The following is a 21,463-nucleotide window of genomic DNA, read 5'->3' on the forward strand; positions in this document are numbered from 1 at the left end:
AACAATTGTACAATTTCTACCAAGTCTCAACGAGCACGTCGCTGATCACTTAGAGTCTCACCTGAGGAGGTGGCCTGCCGTATAGAAGTCCTTCTCACGACATAGTGGAGATCTTTCTATTACTGGCTGGGACGGAATTGCTCTCCGGAGCTCGAACGCAAGGCTAATAGCTGCCTCGCGGACGGATGCGTGCCGGCCATTTTTGGTACTTGACATGGCGTATGCATGAAGAGGCGCAGTTTACCAACGACCTGTACCATCGCCATGTACGCCAGCAGGAGACCTGGCAGGAGTGATACTGACAACTTTTTCTGGTCTGGTCAAGAGTAGTGTCAATTATGATGATACGAGTGTAAGGATAACACAAACCCCGTCCCCGACCGAAGAAAAATCTCTGACCATGCCGGTAATCAAACCCGTACCCCCTTGGTTAGCACTCCGCGGCGCTGTCCGTGCAGCTACCTAGGTGAGCAGGCCCAGAGTTCTCGCGTTGTAAAGTTCCAAGTCGTCTGCACACCGGGGGTTGAGCTAGCTGCAACCCGTGATGCCTTCAGTACCTCCGTTTAGGTTGCCCTTGTCGGCATCGCTTACGTCAGTGGATTTTCCTATTTGCGGCTAGTATCGTTGCTAGAATGATTTCCCATGGTCTGCCTGGCTTATGCACTTTCCTTATTGAGTCATGTGAGCACGCTGCGTTCAGCTGCAGTGGCGATAATGTTTTGGCTCATCATTGTGTATTAGCAACACAAGCACAACAAGGAGGCTACATCTGTGAAACCACATTGTCTGGTCAGCAAACGGGGCTTTGGTATACTACAACTTTGTAGGCTAACATATCAGTTGACCAAGAGATTGTGAAATACAAGTAGGTGTTTTCTTTGAGACTGTCACTGCTTGCCGCTAGCTCAGAGTGGGTTTGAAGACTGCCCCTCTTAAAGTACGAGCCACCATGGAACCCCATCCGGCGGACAGCGGCTCGCTGCTGGGTCCCGGCGCCACCCTGCGCCGGCTGATGGGTCTCTGGCAGCCGCGAGGCCGGCTCGCCCGCGTTCTCAACCGACTGCTCGCCGGTATGACGCTCTCGTGCATCACGTTCCTGGTGCTGTGTGCCTCTCTCAAGCTGTACATGGACCCTCCGGAAGACCTCGAGCAGATCGCGCTGTGTACCCTCGTTGCTACTGTCGGCGCTGGATTTATCATCAGGGTAATCTTGACAATCTATTCTTCATTTACGCCTTCATGTTATTTACAGATACTGCATGTGCTGGGTGACTTTTCGATGTGTAATGAAAATAATATGCAGACGAAAACTTGTCTTCCATTGATATATTTGTCGAACTGTTTAATCGATTCCTGCATGACAGCACACAGTACCAATGTACTCTAAAAAGCCTCGTCGAAAATCCGAATTTTTTGATGCTCTTATCTCGGGCTCAGTTGATCACAGAGATAAGGGGTGAAGTGTTTTGTACAGCCCTTGGTCTAGATCAGTCATATACCTATCGGAAGAATTAGCATACCGTAGTTATACTACAGTACGGTGCTAAAATTTGAACAATACGTACTTCCTGCAGCCCAGGCAAACTGAGCAAATCCGTAGTTCTTTTGAATTAGATGTGGTTTATCTTAAGGCTAATTATAAAAGCACCAATTTTTAATGGGTTGTTCCTGTGAAGACCCAGAAAACCGTGATTTTTAGGTATGAAAAACAGCAATTCAGGGAATGGCTAATTCTATAGTTCCTATTCATGGCAGATCTTTGAAATTCTTATCATGTCCTTCTCGGGGAACTTAGAAACTTTTTTCGGTACCATTGTCCGTTACCGCGATGCAGAGGTTAAAAATTACTGTACTTATGTACGTAAAATATCCACTAATATGCGGTCTGAGGCGTAACTGTAGTTTTTCTGATGCTGTGAAAATATGGGTCATTGCAAGGGTCCTGAGGTCACCAAATTATACTTTTAGTCATCATTTTTTCAGCAATAAAATTGTATGATGCGCTGTCTCTTTACGAATATAATGGTTACTTCACGCCTACACAAATATCGCCAAAGTGGTACTGTAATGAGAGTGGTACTGTCTTAACACGCCTGAAGAGAACTTAAAATAATTGCCCAAAATTACGTAAAACTGGAAAGAATGCAAATTCAGTAAAATACTTCTAACAACGTATTTACTCTTTTAAGATACAAATCACAAGGTGAATGTTTTAAGTGAAGTGAGATCATTCAGCAAAGTATACAGGAAAAAATGTAACTTGAACGATTTTGTATTAACCTTACATTATGTGAACTTGTTTGTTGTTGACATGTGTCAAAGTATGTAATTGTGTCGATGTATATAAATAAACTGTCAAAACTTTACTGACCTATAGGATTCGTTTTATGTAAACAGCACACGCTGATGTAGCGGGAAAAAGAAGAGAAGCTGTGGAGAAATGCTCCTCTCGGAGCGCAGAAAAGGCGAATATGATCTTTTTTAAATGACACTGACAGAAAAGTGGGGAACCGACTGCCTCAATTCTCATTCCACCTGCCTCTCCAAAACTTTTTGCATGTGAAATGTATTCTTAAGTTTTTGTCTGAAAGAGAGTAGCAGATAGTGACGTTGAAAGAGATGGGAAACAATGCCAGGGGGAGACGTGAAACTGATGGTGGAAGAGAGAAAGTGGCAGCGAGAGAGCAAGAGAGACCGATGAAGGGCATAGCAGTCGGATCCAAAGAGGGAGGCGATACTGGTGGTCACGATGGTAGCAGGTAGAACCAGTGGGAGCAATAGGAAGGAGGAAACAAACTAGGGTTTAACGTCATTAGAGACGGAGCAGAAGCTAGGATTGGGGCAAGAATGGGGAAGGAAATCGGACGTACCCTTTGAAAGGAGCCATCCCAGAAATTGCCTGGAGCGATTTAGGAAAATAATGGAAAACCTAATTTTGGCTGGCTGGACGGGGGTTTGAGCCATCATAATTCGAAATGCGAGTCCAGTGTGCTAGCCACTGCACCACCCCGCTCGGTAGGAGTAAAAGAGAGAGGAGACATTGGAAATGCAAAATACAGGTGAGTAAAGACTAGGGGAATGTACCATAACAGACTGGCGAACACATAAGTAAAGGGGAGAGCGCATTTTGGACCGAAATTTTAAACGCGTGGTAACAAGGAAAAATATCTTGGGTCCCCCAGAATATTTGAACTGCCCAAGTATGGTGGAGACAGTGGTAGTGGGAAAGAGAAGGAGACATCATGACTTCGAGAGGACACAGTGTCTACGCGGTATATCGTAAATCAATGGGAGGTTAAGGAAGCAGTGGGATAGCAACATATATGAACAGTGGAAGTGACAGCGAGGTGCTGAGTAAGAAGTTTTAACTACAAGAGGAGACTGGGTAAAAATATTCATAATGTTCTGCCTTAAAAGAGAGCGACTATGTTCGAACGCCAAAACGTTTGTTGAGGAAGGAGAAAAGAGTATTGAGACAGCTGGTTCCTCACTTCTCTGTCAGACTCTTTTAAAGCAGAACATATTCGTCTTTTTTATGCTTTGACAGGAGCATTTTCCCGCAAATCAATAAAGAATGTTCCGTGCAAATACGTGCAAATGTCAGAACAAGCAGTCATACAGGAGACTTCCAGGTTCCTATTGACAATACAAGGAAGGTATGCAGAAAGCCAAGGCTATAGGAAATTCGGTGTTTCTAAAGATGCATCGCTCTTTTTCTTGGATCACTAAAGAAACTTCTTGTGGATTTTGCTACTGCTTTTTTGTCTGTTTTATAATTAATTTCAAATATTACACTGTATTGCTCAGAAGTAACTAGATCATGTTAAAAAAAAAGAAATTTATCTACCACGAGAGCGCTAAGACTTCTAATTCAGAAATGGAATATTTCCTTTCAAGAGGTGACAAGCCCCCAGATGCATATGCGGACAGACTCCTCTCTATTTGATGCATCTACAACAATACTGCTGCAACCCGTGAGAATGATGCGCTAGTCTGATAAATAAACGGTTTGTCAAAATCTGGAACAGGAATTGCTGGTGTATTACCAAACACTTACTCAGCTGTTGTAACTCAGACCACAGGAACATGCAGCCTATCTTTTACAACCGATTTAAGACAGCCTAATTTTTTACCGTTTCACTGTAACATGAGGCAATGTGTTACAATTTTACTGCAACCTGGGGCAGTTTGTTATAATTTTTGTTGCTATTTATGATGATATACATATTTTCTATTACGGAAGATGGCTTTGTGAAGTAAGCGAAAGTGGGTAGTTGAATGACTCTAAAAATGGTTGGACTAAAGTAATTCTCGTTTTATAACTACATAAGGTTTAAGACAGCTGAGATAGTCAGTATCTTGTGCAGTTTCTTATTATATATTTTTCATTGTGAAGGCTACGTCTGAAATTAAAGAAAGGATAGCAGACTAGTGCACAACTCCAAAACATTTGCGGTAACCTATGGAAATTTCATGAAATGTCTTATATTTATGAGACATGATAACAGTTGTTTGGAGAAACAAATTATGGCGCCTTTAATAAACTTTTTTTATAAATTTGAATTAGCTGTTTACAAACAGTTTTGTATATAACACACTGAAACAAGTTGTAAGCATCTGCAGAAACGCCCCCTTCTCACTAGAACAGCTAAATTCCATAGTTTTCCTGCTGCAGCGTTATGGCACCTTCCAGAATAATTTGTTTTACAATATTTAAAACGATTAGCTTAAGTAGACATCCTGGGATAACGTCAGAGTTTAGCAGAGAATATGGAGGCAGTCTGCCACAATTTCACTTTAACATGGGATAGATGAATTAACAGATGAGTGTGTCACTTGCATGTATGTGCAGTCCTATAGACATTAACACTAGCTGCCCAACTGGACTGAATGTGATACATGCAGAGTTTTTTGCAGTTAAACAAATAATATTTAAATAATATTGCAGGGTGAAAAATTGTGGTAATGCTAAAAATAAGAACAGAGAGAAATAAAAGTTTATCAATAAATATATTTCCATTCATTTTGTAAATCATTCATTCTTATGGTGTCACAGATATTCAGTCATTTTTCAGCTGTGATGATGAGAATCTCGTGTACACATTTTCAGTGGGCCATTACATTTTCAGACGATTATTGTATGAAACGTTTCATTTACATATTCAATGGAGAGAACAACTGCTTCTTAGCAGTGTTTAACTAGGTCGATATTATTGTTACTACACCATTTCATTTTAGGATTGATCAAAATAATAATGCACTTTTGTTCTTTATAAACAGTTTTTACGACTTCATACATGCCTACTTTCAAATGTTATATTAGTAGTCATGAAATGACCTGAGTGTGCTCTGCTACGTAATATACATAGAGTAAGTTACTAGAGGTGCGCAACCTATGTATGAAATGCGGTGGTTAACTATTAGAACGTCAACGTCATGCGCTAAAACTTCTATACCATAAGGTTGGCGTAGAGTATGTCTTCCTCTCTCTCTCTTCGATAGTATACCTAATTCTTACACATGAATACCGTAATGCCTACTCATTAGCACATACTTATTCAATACTCTCTTCTACTGCTCCACGTCTTCCTCAGCCGTTACTAGAAAAGAGACGGTCTTTTTGTAATATGAGAGTGGGATTCTTAAACCACTAATTCTTGTAAAATGAATATACTTAGAAAGCACCTACTTCTTATGTCAGAGAGATAACCAGTGCACTGTCTACTTTCAATAGCATGATGCCCAAACCTTCCACCCTTCGAACAAAACACCTTGGGATGTCTGGGACACGGTGAACTGTGTACCAACAAGTTGTTCAAATGGTTCAAATGGCTCTGAGCACTATGGGACTTAACTGCTGAGGTCATCAGTCCCCTAGAACTTAGAACTACTTAAACCTAACTAACCTAAGGACATCACACACATCTACGCCCGAGGCAGGATTCGAACCTGCGGCCGCAGCGGTCGCGCGACTCCAGACTGTAGCGCCGGCCCAACAAGTTGTGTCGAGTATACCTAAGTGAGTGCAAACCGCCATACATTTCGCTTTTGTGTCTTCTAAATTTGTTTAAATAGACGACTGAATCTTCTTTTACAAACTGAACTTTAAAGCGCATTCTTCAGCACAGATGACGAGGCATCGTCAGCAGCTCACTGTACTGACTATCTGAGAAACCAGCATGTAACTTGTGTACATGAACCAATATTACAAATGAGCTTCATATAAATGTAAGTTTTTCAGCACAGACATTCATTTGCATAATAAAAGAGTAGAATTCTTAGAGACTGAAAGTAACTGATAAACAAAATTTATGAACAAGTTTTTGGTATTAGTAAATGTTGTACTTGCATTTGTGTAGAGACGGCAATTGTGAAGTTGATAGTGTCCTCTCTGACGGTTGAGTATCATCTTAACGAGTCTTTCCACTTTTGTAGCATACCACGATGCTGAGTCATCACGCAAAATGTGATTACTAAGAAAATAATGTGATTAGTGAAGCGTTACTCATCAGGAGTAAAGCATTACTCATCAGGTTTCCCATCTTGTTGATAGTGCTGAGCTTTTCCCCTAGGAACATGAGCTCCTTGAGAGAGAGAGAGAGGTAATCCGCAAATTGAATCACTAGTAGATATGTGAATTGAATCCCCTAGTGGGAAACAGATAAACTGGACGTCGCTCCCCTGTGCCAAAACTTTGCTTTAAAATTTTTATAGAAAGAATAATTTTTCATATATTAAAATGCACATAATAATTCAAGGCGGCAGCACGTGTGTGGCGATTGACAGTAGTATAAGCATCCTCAACACTCGGCGTGGCTTTGCTTATCACGCAACCTCGTTTGGGCTCATGACTGGTTGTTAGCTGCACGCCGTATATGCAAAACTGGCTCAACTACTCGGCCGATATTTTCAGTTCTTCTGCGGAAGCGAATACGACCCTTCACCATCTGTTCCTGTAACCCAATGTCAGCTGTTCCTTACGCAAAATCCCCTGCAAGAACTACATGAAGCGTTTCCGAATTCCCAAAAAGTACTTGGAAAGTTGTGTCGTTTGTATTTCTCTGCTTCATAGTTGGTGTTCTTGGAAGATTCCAGGATACGATTAATGAGATATGGAAGATTTCAATTTCCTTGCCACCTATCACAGTCTTCAAAAATAAGTCACCAGGGGACAGAATAAAAGAGTTAGTTGATCTCCCTGCAAGATGAGCTTTGCTCAAAGCTGGTTTCCTTAGCTCTCCGCTATATGAAATGAGCGGCCGAAGGAAGCAGAGAATGTGCAGATCAGAGAGCAAAAAGTTAATGAGTTTTGGGTCGGTCAAAACGTGCTAATAAAATCTCATTGCTTGCCCAAAAAACAGAAGGCAATATGTCATAAACGTTTCTGTGTCTACTCGTGACTTCCTAGAATAAGAACAATCGTCTACGTGAATGCGGCGGAAGTCGAAATGATAAAGACGGGAAAATCCTATGGCATTCATCAACTATCAGATATGAGGTCGTTCATAGAATAAAATTCTATTGAAGAGTTAAGACGCCTTCATCTCCTATGGTAATTAAAGTTTTATGTAATTCTGAAAATTTCTATTAGGCATATTCATAATAGTTCGTTAAGTATCGTATATTGTTGTTTGATTTCCTTACGCACCGTGCCACTGCTGTCAAGTCTTTGTCGACTCTTCTCCTTTAAGATTAGGTGTGATATCTTGTGTAATATCTTGGCAGTGTGAAGCTTCATTATTTCGCCTGGTTAATTTATTGCATGTGTAAGTGAACTAACGATGCCGGACGAGTGAGTAACTTACGGGTGTGGGAGGACTGTGATCCTTGACAAATGTTTAAATTTTTGGACAAACGAATTTTATTAAATGTTTTGGTTTCAATAAAAACCTGAAGTCCTGGGAACGGCTGTAGGAACTGACTGGAAAGATGTTTTTGTCCGAGTTGGTTGTAGCGAGAACTTGATTTCGCTTTTAGTGTGCAGAATGAGTGTATAAATGTCTTATTGTGTTTTTTCTTGTCAGGCGACAATGAAGTAATGGATGTTTTTATATTTGTTTCTGCGTTGCATATGTTTATGTGGTCAGCATTAGAGGAACACTTGGTGTCTTAGTTCATCCAGGTCTATGGCTCTTGACGTGAAAGAGTAGAGATTTATGGGATTTGTTTCTATGCGTCCCTCTCAAGAAAGCTCCTGGAGTTTTGTTTTGAAAACTCGAACGAGCAGTGACGTTTGTAGCGTAAGATAAAGTATTGTGTAAGTAAAAGTTAATGATGGATCAACAAGGAAATTGAGTACTGTTTGAAAAAAGATAAATTCTTCCAGCTATGAGGCCATAAAAAACATATCGCATGTTTAGCTATGATTAGTTCAACAATTAAACATGTTTGCAAGCCTACGAGAGATAAACAAAGAAGGAACAACGTTGTAAATTAGAAAGGAAATAAATTTTATAGATCGAGAAAAGGAACCATAAGGAAATTATGAGCTGTAACACTGGAAGGAATGAGAATGGAGCAAGTAAATAGATCTTAAAAGACGAGAAGGGATATTGTGAGCATGACTTGTTGTATTAAATTGGATGAGGTGAAGTGATACTCGGCTTTACGGACAATATTTTATCTATATGGGTTCCAACTGGTTCCTTTTACAATAATCACTTTGTAATAATAAAAAATTCTCTGTAACAGGACTCAGGAGATGGTTATATGAAGGAGGGTTGATGGTAATTTCTGACAGGTTTCATCTCTGTGCAACTGGGGATCAAGGAAAATGATGAAGGGGACTGGCGACCTTTCACTCTTAGGACCTGGTGGAATTATTTAAATGTGATGTAGGCTACGTTACGGAATGAATCATCACGGGATGCATCACGCCACAAAATTATGTTGAAAGACAATGAACCATATGAAGCTATGATGTGTTATAAATTTCCTTTTTTACGTATTGTGATGAGATGAGACCATGGAATTTGAACGTGTTTTGGTTGCCATGTATAACTGCAGAAGGTCACGGTTTTCCACCTGGGAAGGAAGAAACGTAGTGGGACTTCCCTTAGATAGACCAAGATTTCTCGTTGCACTCAGGGTATTGGTCACTAAAAGCGATAGCAGCCGAAAATAAGAAAATAGAACTGCATGTTGAATAGTTTATTTGGTGTTGAATATGGTGTTAGGAACAAAACAGAAAATATCGATCGGTGGTACGATTAGCAATTGAACCACTGTCACAGTGTTTCTGTTCCTTTCCTTTCTTTTATGCCTCTTATACTTTATGTGGAATGGGGCAATTTTTATAACTCAACATATCATACATTCTAATTTAGTTTTGACACTTGTTGTAGCTGCAAATAATTATGATCATAAAAGAAAAGAATAACATCAACATCAATGGGTCAACTCTGTTACGTTGAAATATATTTTAAGGATTGTCACGTGTTAACTCTTTTCTCACTTCTTTCAAAATGGGAAAGATTTGTGTTCTCCTATTATGAATAGATACTGTACTAATCCTGTAGTTATTTTGACATTATGTCTGAACATACATGTGTATGTACGAATATATGGAGTTTTGCATGGAGGTGCCAAGTCACATGAACACGGGTGGCAGATGAGTCAACCAACAGGGAAATGCCATGGGGAAGCGATCAAGCTACGGATGACCGTTCATGGCATGAACTGGTGTGCTGGACAAGGACAGTAACCTAACAGGACATCCTCGCGTGGTGCCAGCATTGACCTTCCAGACTCAGGAGGCCATGCACGTCTGCAATCCCTTTGAGAAGAGGGGCACGTGATAGGTTGCATGGGAATTCCTTTTCTGTCGGAAGAAGTTGCAGACATAATTAGGGCCCCACACAGTCGCTCTGGTCCCGAGCAGCCGGACATTCTTCGCCTGTCGTCGCCACAAAATCCGAAGGGACAAAAGCTTGTTCCGGGACTGGAGTCTTCTCCTGTCATGTAAACTGCCCTAGAAAACTAGATTGCTTGCTAAGGCAAGGCGCAAAAGGATTACCCACGGTGTCTAAGCAGTGGACAAATATTCTCCAAAATCCGGTGTGAACAGCACGAGGTTACGTAAGAGGTCCATTAAACTATATCGCTTTTACTGCAATACTAGTGTGACGCACCTGAACAACAGATGAGCAATGTTGCGACAGTGTTACCTCCAAATGACCGTCGAGACACTTGGTTCTCCACAGAGTAGTTGCAGAGACCGACCATGATCAGCTTGTTCAATTCATGCTATAGACTGCAAAATCCCATTTGTGCTCTGAAACAACGAACCCTTGAATGACCTTGTAACCGAGACTCAAAACTTCGTCCATTTTGTGTGATTGTGCCACCAATGAACACTAACATCTATGGTTCTAAATCAGCAATTTCGTGTGATTAAACTTTTGCTAAAAATACAGCAAGGAATAGGTCTACTCTTTGTGGGAGTGTAACTGTCTAGAGAGCGGACAGACTTAGGACGTAGACAACCGATCAAGTTGATTGTGTGACACCGCAAAGAAAAAAAAGCGATGCATTGCGAAAGTTTTCAAAATCGGTTTTGCAATATACGTTCTTCCTTCATACATGCTTTCATATTTCTTAAGATGAAAAAGTTGCATACAGGCATAATTTTTGACCTGTAACCATGTCACTGTTTTGATATTTAGTGTAATGATGCTTCCATCATTACGTTTTCCATCATTATGTTTTCTCTTCTGATACATATGTTTTGATTACTTTTTTTTTTTTTTTACAGAAATAAGGTTTTGATGCTTAACAGACGGTTTCAAGAATGTATTAGCAATTTTTTCACGCAGTGCCTCGTTAGGAGGGCAGTCCTACCATTATGTTGTGGACACAACAACAGCTGAAATTTCATAATTAGGTTTAGATAAAGGACATTATTTGATATTTACACGTTGTTTTACGCAGAAAACTGCTTTTATGGTATGTGGAAGCAAACACTTAGTTTTAACTGACATATGTACATGAGGTAAATGTTAAGAAATGTCAGTGGCACGCAAACAACAGTATATATGTCAACCCTTCACTAATGTTTTGAGTAGATCTGTCATCTTATTGTACACTTTGATTGCTCTTGTTATCTATGTACATTGTGAAGGATTTGTATGGAGTGTATGTGAATGCTCTTGTGCTTATTTTCCACTAAATATCGTGATTGTGTTCCCCACACGAATTACCGCTGCTCTGCACATGTAATTGGTTGTATCTTACTTATGACTGTTGTATTCTGAAGTGGCTTTGCTATATTGTTTTTATATCCTGTGCCAACAGAACATGCACGAGTAGTTGCGTGAATGTTAATTGTGATTTTTATACGGGTCACCCGTTTTCCCATACTTCTCCTTCCTTTTGCAAAGCCTAAATAAGACGACGGAAACGATTGGCCGTCCTCGTGTATAATTTAAGAGGCAGTCAAATGAAAACGAGACATGTGGGAAAAAAGTAAGTAAACTGTTATTTCAAAGGTAATAGCCATAGGTGTTAATACATATGTCCCACTGCGAGACAAGACGGTCAGTGCCTTCACCGAGAAGTATATATGGTTGCCTACTGAACCATGGATGTACCCAGGCACGCATCTCTTCGTCCAAAGCAAATAGATAGCCGAGTAATGAGGGCATCAAAAATACGGAAACAGCATGGGGAGAGATCGGGACTGTGTGGAGGTATGGAGGATCTAGATGGGCTTCCCAGTGAAACTTCTACATCAACCTCGGCAACATGTGGGCGAGTCCACATTTGTTTCGGACGAAGAAATGAACGCCTAGATTCTCAACCGCAAATGTTTTTCCACGAAAGCATTGACCATCTTGTATTAAAGTGGAATAAATATATTAATATTTATGTGATTAATTTTGAAGTAACAAACAGCTTACTTACTTTTCTCCATCTGTTTCTCTTTGATTTGATTGCTCATTATAGTTAGTGAGGCATACCTGCTCGTTTTTAAGGAATTTCGGCTTATAAAACACGTAGCCAAATACTGGACCAACCCTTTTAATAAGACTAGAAACAGAGTAAATCTCCCTTCGATTTAAAAGAATAAAATATGAGAAATAATGGTACTCTTATCTGCTATTTTCCTGCTTTTAATAGTAACAGAAGCTATAGCAATCTACTTGCAACTTTCATAAGCCCGTCAGTTTGGCAAAGGGCGTACACTATCCATATCTTCGCCTTCGTGAACAGACATGGAGATCGCTGGCCAGAGAGTTCAAGCAGGTTTAGTTGCAGAACCTGGCGTTGGGTCACGTGTTCTGCGGTCTCCGTTGGGTTTTGGCATGATGCGTGTTTGGGAGAGATGCGTCACAAGGAAAAAACTGGTACTCTGTCCTCGCGGATGGTCAAAGCAAGACCAGCCGGTTAAATTTTTTCTGCTGCACTGAGAGTGACTGCAGGGGTTAGATGCTGTTGGAACATTGAGGTTAGTTAGGGTGTAAGTGATGATTTTGCAGTCTTTTCTTATTAAATATGTTTGAACAGCGTTTTACGTTGTTTCCGAAGTTTCGTGATTTTTAATTCATTAAATACTTCCACGCCTCTTTGCGATTTCTAAAATGTGTGGCTAGAAGGGTCTTTGTTAAGTTTTGTGCAATAAAACAGATTCTTACAATGATTGTTCTTTGACATATTGGTTAAATAATGTTTCTCCAGTTTTTCTGATATATCAAATGTAATTTTTATAGTTAGGGTAACTTCTCTTTATGATTCCTTGTACATGGTGCCACTGAGTGTTTCGTATAGATCATGATGTCGTATAAACACCCACGTGCTTCTTCGTCTTTTATATATATATATATATATATATATATATTTAAGCATATATATATATATATATATATATATATATATATATATATATATATATATATATATATATATATATATATATGCTTAAATATCGTTCCTTCTGCCTTTCCCATAGTTTTCGAATGTGGTTTTTATAATTAAATAAACATTTCGTAGTTGCATGCACGTGGTACCAGACAGTGTTTCACGTAGCTCATGTTGTCACATACTTCCCCAAGGTGCTTTCTACTTCACTTAAATAGATTAGGTACTGATCTAATATTATTCCCGACAATTTATGTGTGAAATTTCTCAGTCTTTATTAAAGTTTATTGTCGATCGACGTTCGTGGTATTAGGCAGGCCTTTCAATGAGGCGTGGCTTTTTAGATAAAGCTCTAGTGTGCTTCATTTGTGTCTCAGCTTCCTGTGAATAATGCTGTAATGTCACTCCCGGCAACTTGTGAATGAAATTCATGTAATTTAACTGGATTTACTTTGTGAGTTCGGCTATTCCGGGTCATGCTAGGCAAACTTACATGTATAGCTTACCGCCAATTCTCTTGCACGTTTTTCATTATACACATACACTCCTGGAAATGGAAAAAAGAACACATTGACACCGGTGTGTCAGACCCACCATACTTGCTCCGGACACTACGAGAGGGCTGTACAAGCAATGATCACACGCACAGCACAGCGGACACACCAGGAACCGCGGTGTTGGCCGACGAATGGCGCTAGCTGCGCAGCATTTGTGCGCCGCCGCCGTCAGTGTCAGCCAGTTTGCCGTGGCATACGGAGCTCCATCGCAGTCTTTAACACTGGTAGCATGCCGCGACAGCGTGGACGTGAACCGTATGTGCAGTTGACGGACTTTGAGCGAGGGCATATAGTGGGCATGCGGGAGGCCGGGTGGACGTACCACCGAATTGCTCAACACGTGGGGCGTGAGGTCTCCACAGTACATCGATGTTGTCGCCAGTGGTCGGCGGAAGCTGCGCGTGCCCGTCGACCTGGGACCGGACCGCAGCGACGCACGGATGCACGCCAAGACCGTAGGATCCTACGCAGTGCCGTAGGGGACCGCACCGCCACTTCCCAGCAAATTAGGGACACTGTTGCTCCTGGGGTATCGGCGAGGACCATTCGCAACCGTCTCCATGAAGCTGGGCTACGGTCCCGCACACCGTTAGGCCGTCTTCCGTTCACGCCCCAACATCGTGCAGCCCGCCTCCAGTAGTGTCGCGACAGGCGAATGGAGGGACGAATAGAGACGTGTCGTCTTCAGCGATGAGAACCGCTTCTGCCTTGGTGCCAATGATGGTCGTATGCGTGTTTGGCGCCGTGCAGGTGAGCGCCACAATCAGGACTGCATACGACTGAGGCACACAGGGCCAACACCCGTCATTGTGGTGTGGGAAGCAATCTCCTACACTGGCCGTACACCTCTGGTGATCGTCGAGGGGACACTGAATAGTGCACGGTACATCCAAACCGTCATCGAACCCATCGTTCTACCATTCCTAGACCGGCAAGGGAACTTGCTGTTCCAACAGGACAATGCACGTCCGCATGTATCCCGTGCCACCCAACGTGCTCTAGAAGGTGTAAGTCAACTACCCTGGCCAGCAAGATCTCCGGATCTGTCCCCCATTGAGCATGTTTGGGACTGGATGAAGCGTCGTCTCACGCGGTCTGCACGTCCAGCACGAACGCTGGTCCAACTGAGGCGCCAGGTGGAAATGGCATGGCAAGCCGTTCCACAGGACTACATCCAGCATCTCTACGATCGTCTCCATGGGAGAATAGCAGCCTGTATTGCTGCGAAAGGTGGATATACACTGTACTAGTGCCGACATTGTGCATGCTCTGTTGCCTGTGTCTATGTGCCTGTGGTTCTGTCAGTGTGATCATGTGATGTATCTGACCCCAGGAATGTGTCAATAAAGTTTCCCCTTCCTGGGACAATGAATTCACGGTGTTCTTATTTCAATTTCCAGGAGTGTAGTTCAGTTAAATCAGTCATTTCCTACAGATACGTTGGACGACGAGGCATTCAACGACCTTGTCGTTATCTGGGTCCTCCTGTCCCACATAACGGAGGATTAGTTTGACTGACAGTAAAAAGTGTGATGTACGTCCCCATTTTCTTAACTGACAGTAATGAATAAACTCAATACGTTTAGAGGCTGACCGACTATTCTTGTACGTCAGGAAGTATTATCAGAAACAGATGTGCTTTGTAGTCATCTATTAGAATAACAGTAGAACGAACGTATTCTTCTTGGGACCTTGAGGAGAATGGAGACCGGGTCACACTTTCCAAACGGCCTCTTGTGTAGAATGGTGAAAATATACGCACCCACTTCTCACGCCCGCCCACTTTCAAAGTGATTTAACCCTGTTGCTGTGTGTTACAATCAGAGGTAGTGGTGTTGCTGTTGCAGGAGTGTCCTCACCTCCGCGCGTGTTCTCTGCTCGTAGGCGGTGCTCTTCATGGCACAAGGCGGCACACTGCGGCAGACACTGAGGCTGCTGGAGGACACCAGGCTACAGTTCTGCAATGGAGACGATAACGAACTGATGCGACGCCGGTACCAGACACTTTCAAACAACATTTACTACTACTGTCAGGTTAGAACAACAAATGCATCTGCAGCCTCACACAAGCTGTTACTCTTTACGTATAGTGTTTCCTCTTTGTCTAACACCAATTTTTAAAATTTCAAAGTATCCAGACAAGCACATACAATACTAAAGGTAATATAGTTGATCTGGTAGTAATACTGTGTACCCTAATTAAGATATTCATGTCACACTTATGTCGCTCGCTTTTGTTTTTCAGTATAAAGAGTTTGAGAATAAGAGTGTTTAGCGAACTGTTCGAATGACCCATAAATCATGACTGTTGTCTACTGAGGGTTTCGCATGTAAGATGGTGTTTTATGAAATATGTTTTGAACTGTCTTTTACAACAGGTGTTAGACACATCGAGCAAAATGGAAGACTAACCAAGAATTTGACAGAGGTCAAACGTATGATGTACGTTTAACTCGATATCTGTTATAGAAGCAAGCTTATTACTTGGAGTACCACGCAACAAAAATTTTTCGAAAATGAGAGCGTGTCAGATCATCGACTAAGAGTAATAGAAGTAGCAAGTCGCTTTTCATTAACTTTGAATAAGACTTGTAAGTAGGCTGTTTAGTTTTTTTTTTATTGGTAACGCCACGTAGCGCTCTGTATGAAAATCACTGACTGTGCTGTGTGCAGTCTGAGGCTGGTCGGCATTGTTGCAATATTTGCTATTGTAGTGTTGGGCAGTTGGCTGTTAACAGCACGTAGTGTTGCGCAGTTGGAGGTGAGCCGCCAGCAGTGGTGGATGTGGGGAGAGAGATGGCGGAATTTTGAGAGCGGACGATCTGGACTTGTGTTCATCAGAAACAGTACATTTGTAAGAATGGATGTCATGAACTGCTATGTATATTACGACTTTTGAACACTATTAAGGTAAATACATTGTTTGTTCTCTATCAAAATCTTTCATTTGCTAACTATGCCTATCAGTAGTTAGTGCCTTCAGTAGTTTGAATCTTGTATTTAGCTGGCAGTAGTGGCACTCGCTGTATTGCAGTAGTTCGAGTAACGAAGTTTTTTGTGAGGTAAATGATTTGTGAAAGGTATAGGTTAATGTTAGCCAGGGCCATTCTTTTGAGTACGTTCAGTTTTGCTCAGCTGTTTGAAAATCAAATAATGTAAGAGGTTTATCAGCACAGTAATTCACTAATTTTTCTAAGGGGACGTTTCAGAATGTCGGGAAGTCCCAGTCCAGTTACGACAATGTAAGATGCAGATGAGCGGATTGATCAGCTTTTCAGAAACTGTCATGAAGACAAGTCCTATGGGAGAGAGAGAAGTTCCTATGGGACCAAACTGCTGAGCTGGGTGCTGTGGCCAAGCGGTTCTAGTCCCTTCAGTGCAGAACCGCGCTGCTGCTACGGTCGCAGGTTCGAATCCTGCGTCGGGCATGGATGTCTGTGATGTCCTTAGGTTAGTTAGGTTCAAGTAGTTCTAAGTCTAGGAGACTGATGACCTCAGGTGTTAAGTCCCATAGTGCTTTGAGCCATGTATCACTTTTATACATGGCTACACTCCATACAAATACTTTCAGAAAAGACTTCCTGATACTTAAATCTATACTCGATGTTAACAAATTTCTCTTCTTCAGAAACGCTTTCCTTGCCATTGCCAGTCTACATTTTATATCCTCTCTACTTCGACCATCATCAGTTATTTTGCTCCCCAAATAGCAAAACTCCTTTACTACTTTAAGTGTCTCATTTCCTAATCTAATTCCCTCAGCATAATCCGACTTAATTCGACTACATTCCATTATCCTCGTTTTGCTTTTGTTGATGTTCATCTTAAATGCTCCTCTCAAGACACTGTCCATTCCGTTCAACTGCTCTTCCAAGTCCTTTGCTGTCTCTGACAGAATTACAATGTCATCGGCGAACCTCAAAGTTTTAATTTCTTCTCCATGGATTTTAATACCTACTCCGAATTTTTCTTTTGTTTCCTTTACTGCTTGCTGAATATACAGATTGAATAACATCGGGGAAAGGCTACAACCCTGTCTTACTCCCTTCCCAACCACTGCTCCTCTTTCATGTCCCTCGACTCTTATAACTGCCATCTGGTTTCTGTACAAATTGTAAATAGCCTTTCGCTCCCTGTTTTCTACCCCTGCCACCCTCAGAATTTGAAAGAGAGTATTCCAGTCAACATTGTCTAAAACTTTCTCTAAGTCTACAAATGCTGGGAACGTAGGTTTGCCTTTTCTTAATCTTTCTTCTAAGATAAGTCGTAAGGTCAGTATTGCCTCACGTGTTCCAGTATTTCTACGGAATCCAAACTGATCTTCCCCGAGGTCGGCTTCTACTAATTTTTCTATTCGTCTGTAAAGAATTCGTGTTAGTATTTTGCAGCTGTGACTTATTAAACTGATTGTTCGGTAGTTTTCACATCTGTCAACACCTGCTTTCTTTGGGATTGGAATTATTATATTCTTCTTGAAGTCTGAGCCTATTTCGCCTGTTTCATACATCTTGCTCACCAGATGGTAGAGTTTTGTCAGGACTGGCACTCCAATGGCCGTCAGTAGTTCCAATGGAATGTTGTCTACTCCGGGGGCCTTGTTTCGACTCCGGTCTTCCAGTGCTCTGTCAAACTCTTCACGCAGTATCGTATCTCCCATTTCATCTTCATCTACATCCTCTTCCATTTCCATAATATTGTCCTCAAGTACATCGCCCTTGTATAGAACCCCTATATACTCCTTCCACCTTTCTGCTTTCCCTTCTTTGCTTAGAACTGGGTTTCCATCTGAGCTCTTGATGTTCATACAAGTGGTTCTCTTATCTCCAAAGGTCTCTTTAATTTTCCTGTAGGCAGTATCTATCTTACCCCTAGTGAGACAAGCCTCTACATCCTTACATTTGCCCTCTAGCCATCCTTGCTTACCCATTTTGCATTTCCTGTCGATCTCATTTTTGAGACGCTTGTATTCCTTTTTGCCTGCTTCATTTATTGCTTTTTTATATTTTCTCTTTTCATCAATGAAATTCAATATTTCTTCTGTTACCAAAGGATTTCTACTAGACCTCCATTTTTTACCTACTTGATCCTCTGCTGCCTTCACTACTTCATCCCTCAAAGCTACCCATTCTTCTTCTACTGTATTTCTTTCTCCCATTCCTGTCAATTGTTCCCTTATGCTTTCCCTGAAACTCTGTACAACCTCTGGTTCTTTCAGTTTATCCAGGTCCCATCTCCTTAAATTCCCTCCTTTTTGCAGTTTCTGATAGTTTCTATTTTTTGATTTTGCATTGGCAGTTTATCTGCTTGGGTTGTTTGAAAGGTTTTTTGAGCAATTGAGTCTATTGCAAACAGTGAATACAACCAGTAGTTAATCTGACTGCGTGATTTCCAAGAATGTGTACTGAATCGCCTTATAAAGGAAACCGGATTCTACCCAAGTTCCTTTCAAAAATCGTTACATTCTACTTCATATTACTTTACGGCTGAGATATGTAATTTGACAAGACCTTAACTGATTTCTGTTCGCAAAAAGGAAGTCCTTAGAAATCTGAAATGTAATTTTTTCTTTTTCTCTTCTGTCTTACTTGCGGCAACGAATAACGCTCGAGGAACTGCTTTCTGGAAACTGCTGCAGCTACGCTCGTATCATTTACGGGCGACAAACTAATTACAGGTGAACTCTGTGCGCAGTGAGTCCACTAATGAATGTGCATTTTAAATTGCAATTGTGAAGCTTTATCTAGCGATCAACAAAGATTGGGAAATGGTTGATGATGTTGTGAATTACGTTAATGCTGATTCCTTTAAAAGGTATATTGGCAAATTTAGAAAAGTCGCTTTACAAAAGTATTCTTCATTATAATGAAGAATTCCAAGGAAATGAAAACAACGAAAATACTTAAAAGTTGTTTGTTCATCAGTGTTACGTTCAAATAATTATTACAAAATATGTATGTCCATCGTAGATTGCAAAAGTTTGCATTAACTGACTTAATTTTTCCACAGTTGTCGCTAATGTTACGTAATTAAGAAGAATGGGAAAGTTCTGTATTGTTATAATAGCATGCAAGGGGGGAGGGGAGGTATAAATACTGCTGTTAAGAAGCTAATTATGTGGAAGAGGGAGCGCTGCCAAATTCTTCCTTGACATGGGAGCTTCTTGATGGGTGATCAGTGTCCAAGGACTTGGTCATTGCCTTGCGAAAGTACGTCGGAGAGCAGAGGCAGCTTGATATTGAGGGTGCTCTGTTGGCATTAGTGGTAGACATTGGTGATCAGTGCATGAAAGGTGCTGCAGCTACAGACACTGTTTGATTCATTACTTCATTTAGGTAATACAATGTATGATTTTTCACTAGGAACCCATAAATGAGTCAATAAAAATCTTTTAATCCTACAAATGCTGTTTTAGAACCTGGAGACAGTGGAATTTTCACTCCCTTCTTTAACAACTGTGTGACACATTTTACGACTTCAGTGAATTTTCTTTCCATTTCAGTCGATCTTTCAATTCTACTCCTAACTGATGATTACCATTTCATAGATCTATTGTTATAAATTTATAACATTGGCCTAGATTATCTAAGCTCTCTGTTTTATTAGGTGACTGTGCATTAGTTCAAATACTGGTACTCGCTATGAAGCCTATATATTTTACTGCCACCTCAAGATTTCATTGGTACAGTTACAGCAGTAGCTCTCTTCTATGATCCCATCACGAAGTTATCGATTTACGTGATCTTCCATTACAGGCTGTAAATGTTTTGGAACTAGGTAAGGTTCCTTATACTCAGGCGGTTCATTTTCAGTGGGAAAACTATGTTCAGTAACAGTTATTAAAATGTTCTGGTATATTATGCCTTGGTTGAATGGATTGCACCTTAAAACACAACGTTTCGTTTCCATTTTCAGAGGTATTTTCAAGAGGTATTGTAGCTTTTGTGAATGTCCGATGCACGCCTGGCTAGCTAGCGAGCCAGGATATGAATCTAGCATTCAAAGACGCTATGAATCCTTTCAAAATATCATCCACAGGTCGGGACGAAAGACTGGATTTCAATGTGAAATTCATTCGACCACAGCATAATGGCCGGGAACATTTTACTAACTGTGACATCTTTGGCCATGAAAGTTTACATTTTACAATATGTTGAGTTAGTGACGTGACAGGCAATGGTCTAGGAGGAGTAAATAACTCAGTTTTTTCTTCTAACAAACTCCCCATGTTCTCCTCAGCCCATCACTGTAAATGTGTTACTTTCCCTTCAGCACAGCTAAACTGACAGACTGTCCTGGTGTCATGTAGACCGTTTTTAAATCTCTGCTCAATTCATCCTCATTCAGTAATTCTAAGCTGACTGTCAGGACACCATGTGGTAATGTTACTTGTTCGGAATTACAGTTATCTAGATTGGAGGGCACAACACGGCTTCTACTGACTTCTTGTACACAGGGCAAACTATGTCGTGTAAAACATTATGCTTGATCCACTACTTGTTACCTGTCAAGAACTCAACGACAGACGAAGAATTAACGAGAAAATCTGTTACTACATCTGATCAGATCACTTTACACATATGTTTTGGTATCACATCCAGTAAGTTGATGTCAATAGACTGCTTACTATACAACATTCTGAGTCAACTTTTGATGTTCAATCAAGAAATCTAAACCAAAAATGTCTTCATAGCTATTGATGACTGTAGGGATTACTTCTACTCCCCCCCCCCCCCCATCTAGAATCCAAAACTGAGTGAATTAAAATCTCCCTCACTTACCCTGTTTAACCCCAAACATGATAGATTCAGTCTTACATTACCAAGTACGCTCCTACCTGACACCGATACTTGTGACCCCATATCTATAAGATTGCACAATTTTCCTCTCATAGAGCTGGTGAGAAAGAAGTCTGTCACTGATTCCGCAGGGATGTCCTACACTTGCTCTTACTGAGAGTGTTGTGCAGTGGCCTTATCGCTCCCTCCCTCATTTGATGGAGCGGTAAAACGTCTACATTGTGACCAACTCTCCAGTTCCTACGAACGCTTGTT

General features: G+C 41.1%; 1 protein-coding gene across 1 annotated transcript in view; it reads left to right on the forward strand.

Moving 5' to 3' along the window:
* The first annotated feature begins 949 nt into the window (after positions 1–949).
* LOC126354967 (odorant receptor Or1-like) overlaps positions 950–21,463 on the forward strand; it is a 65,966-nt gene continuing 45,452 nt past the window's right edge. Inside the window, exons 1-2 of the mRNA XM_050005053.1 lie at positions 950–1,204; positions 15,297–15,446. Coding sequence (XP_049861010.1) covers positions 950–1,204; positions 15,297–15,446 — 405 coding nt within the window. The remainder of the gene's footprint in view (positions 1,205–15,296; positions 15,447–21,463) is intronic.

The sequence above is a fragment of the Schistocerca gregaria genome, chromosome 1 (assembly GCF_023897955.1).
Source record: "Schistocerca gregaria isolate iqSchGreg1 chromosome 1, iqSchGreg1.2, whole genome shotgun sequence".
NCBI lineage: Eukaryota > Metazoa > Arthropoda > Insecta > Orthoptera > Acrididae > Schistocerca > Schistocerca gregaria.